At 42.8% G+C, this 12269-nt stretch overlaps 1 protein-coding gene across 2 annotated transcripts in view; it reads right to left on the bottom strand.

The window, feature by feature from the left end:
* LOC6547333 (platelet binding protein GspB) overlaps positions 1-11380 on the bottom strand; it is a 44044-nt gene extending 32664 nt beyond the window's left edge. The window contains exons 1-3 of one of the 2 annotated variants that reach the window (XM_015156371.2): positions 11058-11380; positions 3524-4163; positions 332-501 (exon numbers count right to left, since the gene is read on the bottom strand). In XM_015156371.2, the coding sequence (XP_015011857.1) occupies positions 332-376 (45 nt within the window). In that variant the 5' untranslated portion in view covers positions 377-501; positions 3524-4163; positions 11058-11380. Of the gene's footprint in view, positions 1-331; positions 502-3523; positions 4164-11057 lie in introns of those variants that run through there. The other variant, XM_026980297.1, reaches the window with a different exon arrangement.
* Positions 11381-12269: the final 889 nt, after the last annotated feature.

The raw sequence follows: 12269 nt of genomic DNA, 5'->3' as shown, positions 1-12269 counted from the left end.
AAGTAAATTCTAACTGCGCTACTGAGTAGATTCGTAAAATTTGTTACTTTCTCATGGGTTAATTTTGGGTCGAGATACAATTTACAGCGGCTCATGGCAGCCATATATTACCGCGGCACCATTCCTCCGGCATTGTAAAAGTACAAGAAAATTGCTTTACGACTACAATTCACATTACAACCCTCTTGGAGGAGTTGTGCCACCTGAGGGGCCATCAGCACTTAAAATCTTTTCTTTTGGAGCAGTGTAAATATTTATACGAGTGACTTGCACGTTTAAAATTAATTGAATTTCGGCCAAACGTTTTCATAAACAAATATTATATGTTTACCTGCAAGCAAATCCAAAAGCACAACGATATGGGATCGGCAGTCATGCAGACTAAGCTCCCAAACAGACTTAACCTGGAGTTGGAGCTGGAGGAGGAGCGGCCCGTTGGCAGTGGCTGTTGATAGAGATTAGTGGATAATGCTGGGGCGGAACTATGTGCCACGGCTGACTCTGTCATAGGAAGAAAGTTGTTCCATGGTTAGCGGGTACACAGAGAGAAAAGGCGGGTGAGCGTAAGCGAGGCGGTGCGGAAGTCACAAGGCAAGGATACTCAAGCGGCGGCAGTGGTGAGTGTCTTCAGCTCAGACTGGCAGAGTTAAACGACAAAAACAACGCAAACATACTTGTACATCTAAAAATGCGTTTACTCTAGTGCTGCGAATCAAATAAAGCCCCAACACGAACCCAGCAACCTGAAGCCCGAGTCCTGAACCGAGGCCATGTAGCCCAGGAGCTTGGGAGCCATAAGGAGCCGTAAAGGACGAACCCACACATATGGCATATTCAATGCTCACGCTTGCGTGACTTGGTCGGGAAAAACCGTTGGATGGGAACGGGGCGGATACGGTGCCATTTGCCTCTCGCACCCGTGCTCAACATCAAACGCTTTTCACACTTAATTGGGCGTAAAATTAAATCAGAATTGATTAAAACACTTGAATGACAGCAGCAGTCGAAGCCAAAGCTCCGGTGCTATATGCTGCCGAATCTGGGGACCCGGCCAAAAAGTCTAAGCATAAACAAACTTTTTGGTTGCCATTTTTCCAGCTGACGCATGGCACGTAGCTTCATCTGACCGACTTTGCCACCCAAAACCCAACACCCAAAGGCAACTCAAAGCCAAGCCACCCCATCGCCGTCCTCCTAAAAAGGACTAATTGCTGCCTAGAAACTCCGCTCTTCTTCTGCCGTTTGCCTTTAGAAAGTTTATCAAATTCAATTTCCGGCGAAAGTTGGAATGGGCTGGATAGGCGAGGCATCAATTTTTATATTCTACCATTTAATGGGGCTTCAATTATGCGAGTCTCGGTCCACCGGTCCACCATTACGTACACATTTACATATACAAATTCAATGAGGCTTAATTCCTGGCCATAAATCGTCGCATGGGCTCGTTTCACCTGTCTTCTTCTGTGGTCATGCAGCAAATCAATTCGATTTCCGGCCAAAAGGAAGAGCAATCGCATTGCAACGGCCCACGATAATAGCATTTTAACCCATTTACCCAGGAAAAACCCAAACAGTAATGGATACACCCATACGTATACTGCTTCGTTTAGCTTAATGGGAAATGAATGACCCAAGGGGGAAATGAAAAATTATGAATATTTAGCCCTGCGGCTAAGAGGCTTAAATTCAACCAGCAGTATTACCTCAAAATACAGCACAAATTTGAGTGACTCCATCTGTCATGGCGAGCACTTCATCCGAATCTCTCTTTCGCATGCTTAAGCCTGAGGTGACAGCAATCAAATCAATCAGACCAGCCACCTGAGCCCAGTTGGAGTTCAAAGTGAGTGGTCCCCAAAGGATGTTTCCTCCTTGGCGGAGGCGTTAGCCCCCAAAAAGCCATAACCGCAACGAGGCAGCGGCGAAAGAAAGGGTGATTGTGAACGACATGTTTCAGGTGTATATAGTATATCAATGCCAAAACTGCCATGGCTGATTGCTGGTTGCGAATATCAGTATCAATTCATGAATAAAATGCAGCCAAAGGTCGATTAGGGCACTCTGAAACGTCTGCGCCATCGGAAGTAATTAAGCTGATTAGAATTAAGCGAAATGCATAGCAGAACTACTTGAGTTCAGCCCTCGAAGCAACTAGAATTTATTTTGCCAAGGAGCTACGAATATAAATTAAAATTGTGTAATTGTTTTCCAACTGTCTGGCAATAACAATTGAAATGTAACAACAGGCGAGCGTCAACATTATTATAATGGCGTTTAATTAAGCCGCTAAGTAAATCCCCTCTCAGCACTCTAATTTGAATTGGCAGGCCGAAAAGCAAAACAAAAGCGCCTGCCGAAGGCCAAGTATTTCGGCCCTAATCCTCTTGGCCCGGTCCGAAATAAGGACTTTATAAATTGGCAAGGGGGGGGAGTATGATGTTGCCGGATGCCATCCAATAACGAAACTTTCGGCCAGATGTAATGGAGGCCTGGTAAATAGTACAATATTTTCACATTGCAATCTGTGGTGTTACGTGTGTTTTTGTCTTTCTTGTTCTTGGCCAGAAATACTCGGTCTCTGGCCATGGCAATTCATTTTTTTGTTTCGTTAGCCAAATTTGGCAGATGTTACCCATCATCATCATCGTCATCCACTTCCTGGGGAAAAGGTTAGCGGAATAAATATGATGGCTGTATTTGCCAAGAATAATACTAATTAACCTGGTGTCTGTGCGGGATTTGCAATGCATGAAAGCCCTTTAAATGCAAAACCCTAAATCTCATTAAAATGCCGCAGCCTGTTGTCGTTGCCATCCAACTCAAGTGTCTCCCATTTCCATGCGGGTTTTGTCTGGGATTCGGCGGCAGATTCAGGCTTCGCCTTTCCCATTCAGCAGCCAATGGCAGTTATTTTCAACGGCGCTTTTAATTAAGTCTAATGGTAAAATGTTGTTACGCAATTATGTCGGTGTCGTTGTTTTCGGAAATGCCCTTTAAATTGGGGTCCGCTCACGTGCTGACCCTGTTTTATTCGACCCTGGGTAAAGCAATTGGGTGAAGTACAAATCGAATTACCAATAACGAGAATGCCACAATAATTTCTGTTAGCACCTGACCGAAACGGCAGTTGATAATGGAGCCCACTGTCATATCCTCTTACCAAAGCGCCAGCGAGTTTAATACATGTTAAGCTCGATACACTGCGCAAAAGCTGGCATTTGAGTTTCACAATTAGATTATAAAATTAGCAGCCCTTATTTCCAGTACCAAAGCGATTTAAATACAAAAGTGAAAATACCACCAAATAATGAAAATATTCACTAGAAATATTTTCACACATCGTATTTGACAATTGAGGTTTGTTCAAGCTTGCGGTGCAATTATGGGAAGTTATGCGGTGTCAGGTGTAACATACAAAATACTTCAGCAATAGCAGCCTCGGTCGAGCTTCTGGTTACCCCCCCAGATATGACTAAGGATTCCCAGGGCATATCTGTGGAATAGCCAAGGGATATGTACTTACATGATGGGCGAGGCCATTGATGTGGCTACCTTCTGCGGCAGGTCCTTTTCCTGAAGATCCTGCTGATGCAGCGGCTCCTTGGCCCGCTTCACATGACTTTAGGCCAGCGACCGCGGAGTTACGCGAAGATTCCTGGCAATAGTTGCAGCACCTGTCTGCGATGTGGGCGTGGCTGTGGCTGTGGGCGTGGGCGTGGGCGTGGCTGTGGGTGCTGGCAAGGGGCAGGGGAGAGGCCGGCGGGGTGGGTTGTTGTGGAAGAGAGGGGCCCGTTCTGTTGCGTAAACGGGCCAAAGCACTCCGTAGACCCTCCGTATTGTCTTTGTCGGGCCCCCGTCCAAGCGAAATGCATCCGCAGATCAGTCCCCCAGCCTCCCGCAATCCAGTGCCAGCTCCTAGTCGCACCTCTCCTCGACGCACTGCCCCTTGGCCACTCAATTAGGTTGCACTTTGATCCGAGGAGATTAGGCGCCTTGCTGCACAGTTTGCAGCTGCAAGCCACAAGGATTACAAGGTCCAAGCTTGTCGTCGCTCCGGGGAAATTACTAAATCTTGTTGGTAGTTCGATTGTGTTGTGTGCGGTGGAGTTATAATGTTTTTGAAATCGAATTCAATCGGTCCGATTAACTGAAGTCCAGAGATACTGTAAGTACACAAAACATATTACGCATTAGTTGTTTTATAACTTTTATTAAATAACATACTCGTATAACAAGAATACATGCAAATAAGTATTCAATATTTCTTCTAAATTATCAAAATATATAATATATCAAGAATATATATACTTTATATGGTCGGAGACGTTTCCTTCTGCCTGTTACATACTTTTCAACGAATCTAGTATACCTAGTATACCTAATCTAGTATATGGTATAATAATAAACATTATAATAATAAACATAAACATTAAAATAAAATTATTGTATAAATTTGAATAGAGATTTTTTGAGAATTGTGCCAGAAATATTTGGAGGTATTCCACTTCAATATCCATGAAGATAAGTTGAGTTATGGAGTTTAGAACTTCAACATTGGGACTAACTCAGCTAGTGGAAGTGCAAAATAGAAATATCATAATTTTCTGGAAATTCGATCAAAATTGCTAATAAAATTAAGAAAGGAAAAAAAATTGTTCAAAAGTTTTAAATGGTATTTCGACTAATTTGGCTGTAAACTACAATTTCGCGAAATAGAAGAAAGAAAACGTTTTGATTGCCTGATATATAAACAAAGCTTTTTCCGCGGTTTCAGTGAAAATTCATATAACCCTGAAAAGCACACCCCGTTTGTTAGCGAGACCAATTAAAACTGGAAGGTCCGAGTTGCTGCCAAAAAAAAATATTAGACAAAAAACCCTGCAATTCAATTGTACGATATTGTGCTCTTTTTTCAGGAGTCGTGTTTTCCGGAAAGCCTCAAACTTACACTGCAGTAGAAACCTGCCTCGAGCTACTTTTACTTGGGGTAACAAAAGACCGTCGAGACTGGTTGATGATGCGCCCGAGGTGGGAAAAGTGAAACATAATTTCCGACACACAATTAAAAGCCAGGTCCTTTGGGCCCCCGACGGAATTTCATATTCATATTCCGTCCACGGGCGGTGTGGAGCCCACTTGTGTTTTGGCCCTGTTGCTGGCTTTTACCATTTTGCCAGTTTGCCAGTTTGCCATTTTTGTTGTGCATGCGAGATTCCAAGAATCCAAGGCTGCTGGGGTGGGCATGTGTCACCAGGAGAAGTGAAAAACAGCTTTGGCGGGTCAACAGCAGGAGCGAAGAAAAGCCAAAGCCAAAGCCAAAGCCAAAGCGAAGCTGGATTAGTTTATCCCCAAAGCAAAGAGTTTAAATAATACTCGGCTTTAATTCAAAAGTCTTAATATAATACTCGTTCAGCCATAAATAATCCCCTGCAAATTGGAAGTTCTCTTCAAACTTACAAATGCACACGAGCAGCAAAATCCGAATTATGTATTGCTGGGCTTTCATACAATTGAGTGATTTCAGTGGAAAAACCGAGAGCCGTGAATTGGAATATGAGTTTCCTTTCGCTCGTATGGAAATTGTCGATACACAATCCTTTCATCAGCTTAGGTCCAGCGCCACTGACTTTTCCTGGCAAAAAGTTGTAAAATTTAACATGCACGATATTGAGTTTGGTTTTGCTTAATACCCTCAAGTTTATCGGGGCTTTTGGCACTGGCAGACTATAAATTTAGCAAGACCAACTCGAACTGCGTAAGGAAAACCGTTAGTCATTCAAAACAAATGTTAATTTAGCCAAACAATAAACGAGAATTGCGCACCGGGGAATTTGCGGTTGCTCTGCAGACATCATTGAAGCCTTTAAGCCAAACGGCTTATGCCAAAGTCCTTGAACTACAATTTGGCCGGCACAGTTGAGAGGCCGGACACGCCCCCAGCCCGCCGCCCCCGAATAAACAGGTGTACGGGTATGCAAATGTCCCAAGTCATTAAAATGTTGCCTCGGATAATAGTGATTTATGACGGTTGCGAAACGAGAAACACCAGCAGAGCAATGCCCATGACAGCCTAGAGATTCGGGACATTTGTGACTGGACTTGAGGCTCCAGGATGTGCGCGGAAATTCGGTGGAAGCCAAACGAGTGTTTTGGTCAACAGGAGGGCCAATAAACACGACCACAATGGCAGCGCATTTTTGACTTTCGAGGGGCAGGGCCAATAAACAAGGAAAGCCATTGTAAACGAAATCATTTTCTGCGAAATACAAGAAACTTTTGTGCAACTCATCGTTTTGGTTGTGCGTGTGTATGGGCGAGTGTGTGCCTTTGGGCTCGCTTTGAAAGCAATTTAGTCGCCAGTGACAGGGAGCAATTATTTTCTCATATTACGTATACGCAACGCGTGCCCAATGCGCTGTTAGCAGATTTATTCTTCCATTATGCGGCAAACAATTTTCTATTACGCTGCTGACTTTTGGTATTAAAAGTGGAAGAATGAAGCGGCCAACGAAAATCACACAGAAGTCAAAGCTGACACATATTCTTCCCCCTGCATTATTTACATAATTCTTATCAAAATTTAAAAATGGAAAAAAAACGTCCGAAATGAATTGACAACAAAATTTTCATTAAAAACCGGGCGACTATGCGGAAAATTAACTTTGCAACCGCTACAGGCGACTGACTACCAAGTGGTCACTGAAAAAAGTGTCCTAAGGAGAGTGGGTGAATATTAATATAGTAGAAATTTGCATTCCTATTGAGGTTGTGCCTGCGGGCAAGTCTTTGTGCTATTAGTGCCACCCAGTGATATTGGGCATGTGTACATACACGACGTAATTGGTTTTCAGCGTTCACACATCATCGCTCATCACTCATACGCACTGTGGCCGCTGGCAGCGCAGACAGGTAAATCACCATAACAATAATTATAATCATCGTGAGCATATATACGAGTAATAAAATTTCGCATTTTCACAGATTTTTCCCGCTTCAATAGAATTGATTATATCCGTTCGCATTTGATTGATGTGTGCTTCCGTGCGCTAATAAATGTATATACAAATATATATCGATTATTCCAGCGGGGATATAACTAATTTTCAATTCAGAAAAACAATAAAATAAAAAATCGCTTTATCGACTTGGTGTTACAGGCGCTGCCAGCTTATAAATCGAATCACAGGTGCTTTTGCAGGGCATAAATTGAAATACTCATATGGAAATGAAAGTGCCGTATAAAAAAAGATTAATCACTTAACCATGCAATCGAATTTAATTGCATTATTTGTTGAGGAACTTCAACTGATCAATTATATATTTCCATGAGCCGAAAATTCCCTAAATTAGTTTCTGATTGCGTTATCGTTTTTCTGTCCAATTCACAGTGCGGTGAATTAAAAAGTAAGAAGCTTAAAACATCAATTGGGCTAGCTTATACATTTTAAATGAAATAAAATAGTGAGTAAGCTGTGGTATGCCATACAGTTTGGAATGCAGCTTTCATGTGGCCAGTGGGCCCAGTAATAGCTACCTAATTAACTAGATATAGGCCAACTTTTGCGTGCCGGCGAAGTAACTTTATTTGCTCGCCGAGAGGGTCACAAAGCTCAAGGGATAACGACCAGGACACAATTGACGAGCCGATAACAACAGTCCTTTGGCGTATCCCCTGGACACCCAACCATCCCGCCACAAGTCAAAGTCCCACTCACTCAACATCAAAAACATTCGTGAAGGCGTGCCTTTGTTTGTACGATTTCCAGTCGAATGATTAGGCCAACACATCAGCAGCAGATATAGTCAGCTCATCGCCGATGCCCACACACTCAAACAATCGATACGGGAAAAAAATTCGAAAGGGGATACGATTCGCTCTTCGAGGCTCTTCATTAAAGCGGCTCTGTGGGTTTGTGAATAAATTCTGCACAGAATTGTGCAGAAATTTTCTCATATATTTCGGTATCACAGTCGTACATCCGGAGAAAACAATATGAGCCGGAAAATGAACTAAACCGCTTGAGTAAAGCTGTCCATCAAAGTGGTTGCCAAACATCATTAAATGCTCGCAAACCAGACTGACTTAACCTTTTCCGCCATGGCCATCCACTCAATCGTCCGAAAGGTTACCTGGACAACAGATTCGATTATCCTGTCCAGAACATAGTACTCGAAGACCAAACAGTGTCCCTTTGTGGTTGCTTTCGGTGGTCCTTAACGAGATTCCCCTTAATGGCTTGCTCGAAAAAACAGACAAGAAATGCACTTGAAACTGTCACAAAACCTGCTAGCTAAACTCTTTCATACAATATTTGACTATTAACCGAACTCATCTTTTCCATACTGGTCATTTGCAGGTTGCATTAAAAAGTACTCAAGCCATTTTAAATGAAGCACTTTGAGGTTTGCATTATTCTTAAAAAATTAAATCTATGGTTGCTTAAATGTTGAACGCGCAAGTTCAAGGTATTCATTCCATTCTTGCATACTCTAGTGATCTTTGGCTGTCTGACTTCTTTGTTAAGCTATCTACAAATTTTTTTCAAATGCAGTCGCGCTGCTACTGCCACGAATCACAATTGCTTTTGTGCAGGGAGTCCCCTTGGAATGCATTGCTCTTTTGCTGGCCAAGCACAAAAGTCATTGGCCGGGTGGAGAGCTGCAGTGCAATCCAGCAGCACGAATAAGTCAATGCCTTGAGTTATTTGAGGAGGATGATGTGGATTCCACTGCTGCTCAGAAGCCATTTCCATTTGCCAGTGCCGTTGGCAGAATACAACTTTAGACATTGAGCTATAAGTATTTGTGCTTGCTCGGTGGCTTAATCAAGCATGAAATAGTCCAATCGTTGTGGGATATATATGCGATGGAAGTATGATTAGGTTATTGACTCACCAAGCTGAAATATGTATGAGAACAAGGGCAGTGCTCTAGCAAGCACTTAATTTGGGGATTAAAAACGCTTCAGCAACGGAAGAAGGGCATGGGTCATAAGTTTTAATCTGGGGATTACACGGCGTATGCGCAATTATAGCAACATAATTAATTCATGAGGGAAAGCTGCAGGTAAAACAGCGATTTTCAATTGCAAAGCCACTGTTTGTAATGCAGTGAAGTCACCTGCATAAAAGAGCGAACATCACTTTCGCTTTTGATTCCTATTTACCTGCTTAGTTCGCAATCAGCGCAGGATTCTTAATTAACGATATTCTCCGACTCCATATGTCGGTATGTAAAACCAGGCGAATTTTCAAAGCCAAACCATCTGGCAGCCAATTAGCCTAATCCAGTTAGCTTCTGGGCCAGAAATTTTGAAGCAATTATCGTGACAAGTGAACTAGACTCACATACATGCACATGCCCAACCAGACACAAAAACAACATCCGACTGATTGATGCTTGTCACCTGTATTTGAGTGTGTGTGAGTGTGTGTGTGCGTGTGAGGGGGTGAAAAAAAGGGGAGGCTTATCCTGTGTCTGCTTCCTCTGCTCATAAATCACAAACGAATCAGCGAACGCTTCAAATGACTTCATTAAAAAGCGTAACACACGCACTCAGAGAAAAGGGGAAACTGGCTGGGCGGGCGAAGCGAAAAAAGCACTGAGAAAATATTCTAGCGAAATGCACCAATTCCAAAATTTTTATTTTACTTTTGGAAAACGTACAGGTAAATAATGTGTATAAAACTGTACACAGCTACTAAACTATTTTAAGATAGTGCGTTTTTCTGAAAACAACAGAGCTTCCCCCTGGTTTCGAGTGTAGTAGAATAAAAGCATCGTCAGCAGGCCCAGTCAACTGTACATGGGGACATGGAGGGAGGCAAAACCAAGTTGAGTGGGGGCAAAATAGACCTACTCCCCCATTATCCATTATCCGCAGCCGCACAGCGCGTTCATCCCATGAGCCCCAGCTTCGATTCGCTATTAGCAAGGAGTGAAATTCGATGAAATCCGGTCCTTTGTCTCCCAAAAACAGCAGCAGATGGAAAACTTTCCCAGGAGTACCGCCCCCAAGGACTTGAACTTTTCCCTTGACATTTTCCACGGTTGTAAACAATTGTCGGCATTCCGTTTTTCAGATCGCACGAAAAGTTGTTGGAAATCAATTCAAAGTATAACTAAGCAGATCCTAATTATAACAAAATTGTTTCGATAGGTGCCAATGGAAATGAAAAGGTTAAATTGAAACCCAAGGCAATCTTAAGTAAAAAATAATAAAAAAGGTCAACCAAAAACTGGAAATTGTTTCCTTTTTTTGTTTAGAAAAAACTCTCTCTTGAGCCAACTACTTAGAACTTTAACTGGAAAAGTTTTCTGGTTTTTACCAGTTTTTGTTTTGTTTTTCGTGCTTTGTTTTCCTTTATTATTCCTCTCATGTTCCACTTCCTTGCGTGCGCTTTGTTCTCTCCACATCCTGCCACTGATTTGCCGCTATTGTGTCATTGTCCAAAATTTTATTATGACCCACAAAAGTAAACGGAAAAAAATAAGGAAAAACTTGGCTGCTTTGTGGTGGGAGTTATTGTCGCATAAAAGACATTTTTGCAATGGGTGGGGGATTTTAACGGCAGGCTAATGATAATCGCCATGGTCAACGACCTGTAATCCCAGTAAATTATGGTTTTCATTTAAGACCCAATCCGATTGGGACATTTAATAGGAATCAATAAATAGGAACTATCATGTGGAAGCCAATTTAAAAGTTGCAAACTAACAAATTCGCTCCATCAAAGTTGGGTTTTGTAAACTTTCGATTACAACTTTTAATTGATTTGCAATAAATATGGTCCAGCTAACTAAAGTTTGGAACCGAAGCCAACCCTCAGTGTCTTTGCCCTGGAATTTGGTTATTGTGTCATTTGATGGTATGGACTTTTGGCTGAATTAGCATTCAATCACAAGGATTTGCATGCGCCGTACCCGTTTTTAATCCAATATTTTCGCAGACACCATGAATGTCAAGTATTTGAATACAAATAACCCGCCGCCCTAAAGTAGGCAAGTAGGAAACATTTCACGTGTTTTTGGTCCAACTATACGCGGCTGTTACTCACAAATTCAGTTCGTTTTCTTCAGCTGGCTCCGCATACGATTTGCATTCGCTGGTGGCTTTCCTTCCTTTCCTTCCTTTTATTCTTTTTGTTTTATTAAAAATTATATAATTTTATTTTTAGCTAGGCAAACGGAACAAGCAGAAAGATAGACGCACACACACACACACGCGCGCGCACATAGATAAGCGGCCCCTTTTCTTTACTCCAAGCACATTTTTAGTACCGTTAGGGATCCCACTTTGAGTCCTAATTTGTTTTTTGCGTTCTGCTTCAAATTTTTCCCTTGCAGCGAGCACGACCAAAAGCTTCGAGCGTTGAAACGCGACTGAGACTTCAGTAGCAGCGGGACAGGCGGCTCAACTGAACGGCGGAAAGTGGGAAGGAGAGCGAGAGTGAGAGAGAGTGGGCGGCCGTCCCAAAATGAACGCGCAAAGAAGGGCGCTGGATGGATGGTGGTGTGGTACGCAAAGCACGAGGACGCGCGAATTTGTGTCGAAAAGGCGGGCGAAGAAGCAGCTGACACACATTTCGCTTTGTTTTGGTTGTGGCCCCAAACCGGCAATTGCTCTCACACGCATGCGTACATTAATCATTCTCTCGCTCTCCTTTCGTCTGAAACTAGTCACACAAGACGGCAAAAACTATCTGGTCAGCTTTGATTGTGAAACTCTCGCGGAATTCGCTTACACTTGTTCATGAGCGTTCATTCTATCGATTATCCTTTTGGGCCGTGTTCCGGTGCCTGCTTTGTTTACGAATTTCAGTGCCACAAGGCATCAATGAAGAAGTGAGTGCGCGAGTCAGTGTGTTAGTGAGTGAATGAATTCACGAGAGCAAGTGGCACAAACACACACACTAATAGGTTACACCCACTTGGGTCTTCCTTTTTAGGTTGAATGACACTGCGCCTAAGTGCCCCTTTCCGCTCTTCCTCTTCTGCCTTTATTGCATTTCCCGTTTTATGGCACATGTTTTCCACGTTGTCCTCAATGCCCAACGGGATGCTCCCTCTGCACGCGTGTTTGTGCCTGCGTTTTTTACGTCATCGTTTTCTAATGCACATGCAGGCCAGAAGGAAATAGACGGATGGGGCTCATAACTATAAATGAGCAAAGTTACCGTTTTGTACTCAGTCGTACCCTTTCTTGTGTTCTGCCTATCCGCTATTTTGCTGGCCAGTGTGCAATTGATTTCTAGTAGCCGCCCGTAAGT

Source organism: Drosophila erecta, unplaced genomic scaffold, assembly GCF_003286155.1.
Source record: "Drosophila erecta strain 14021-0224.00,06,07 unplaced genomic scaffold, DereRS2 tig00000092-arrow-pilon, whole genome shotgun sequence".
In the NCBI taxonomy this organism is placed as follows: domain Eukaryota; kingdom Metazoa; phylum Arthropoda; class Insecta; order Diptera; family Drosophilidae; genus Drosophila; species Drosophila erecta.
This window is presented reverse-complemented; position numbering and strand designations above follow the sequence as displayed.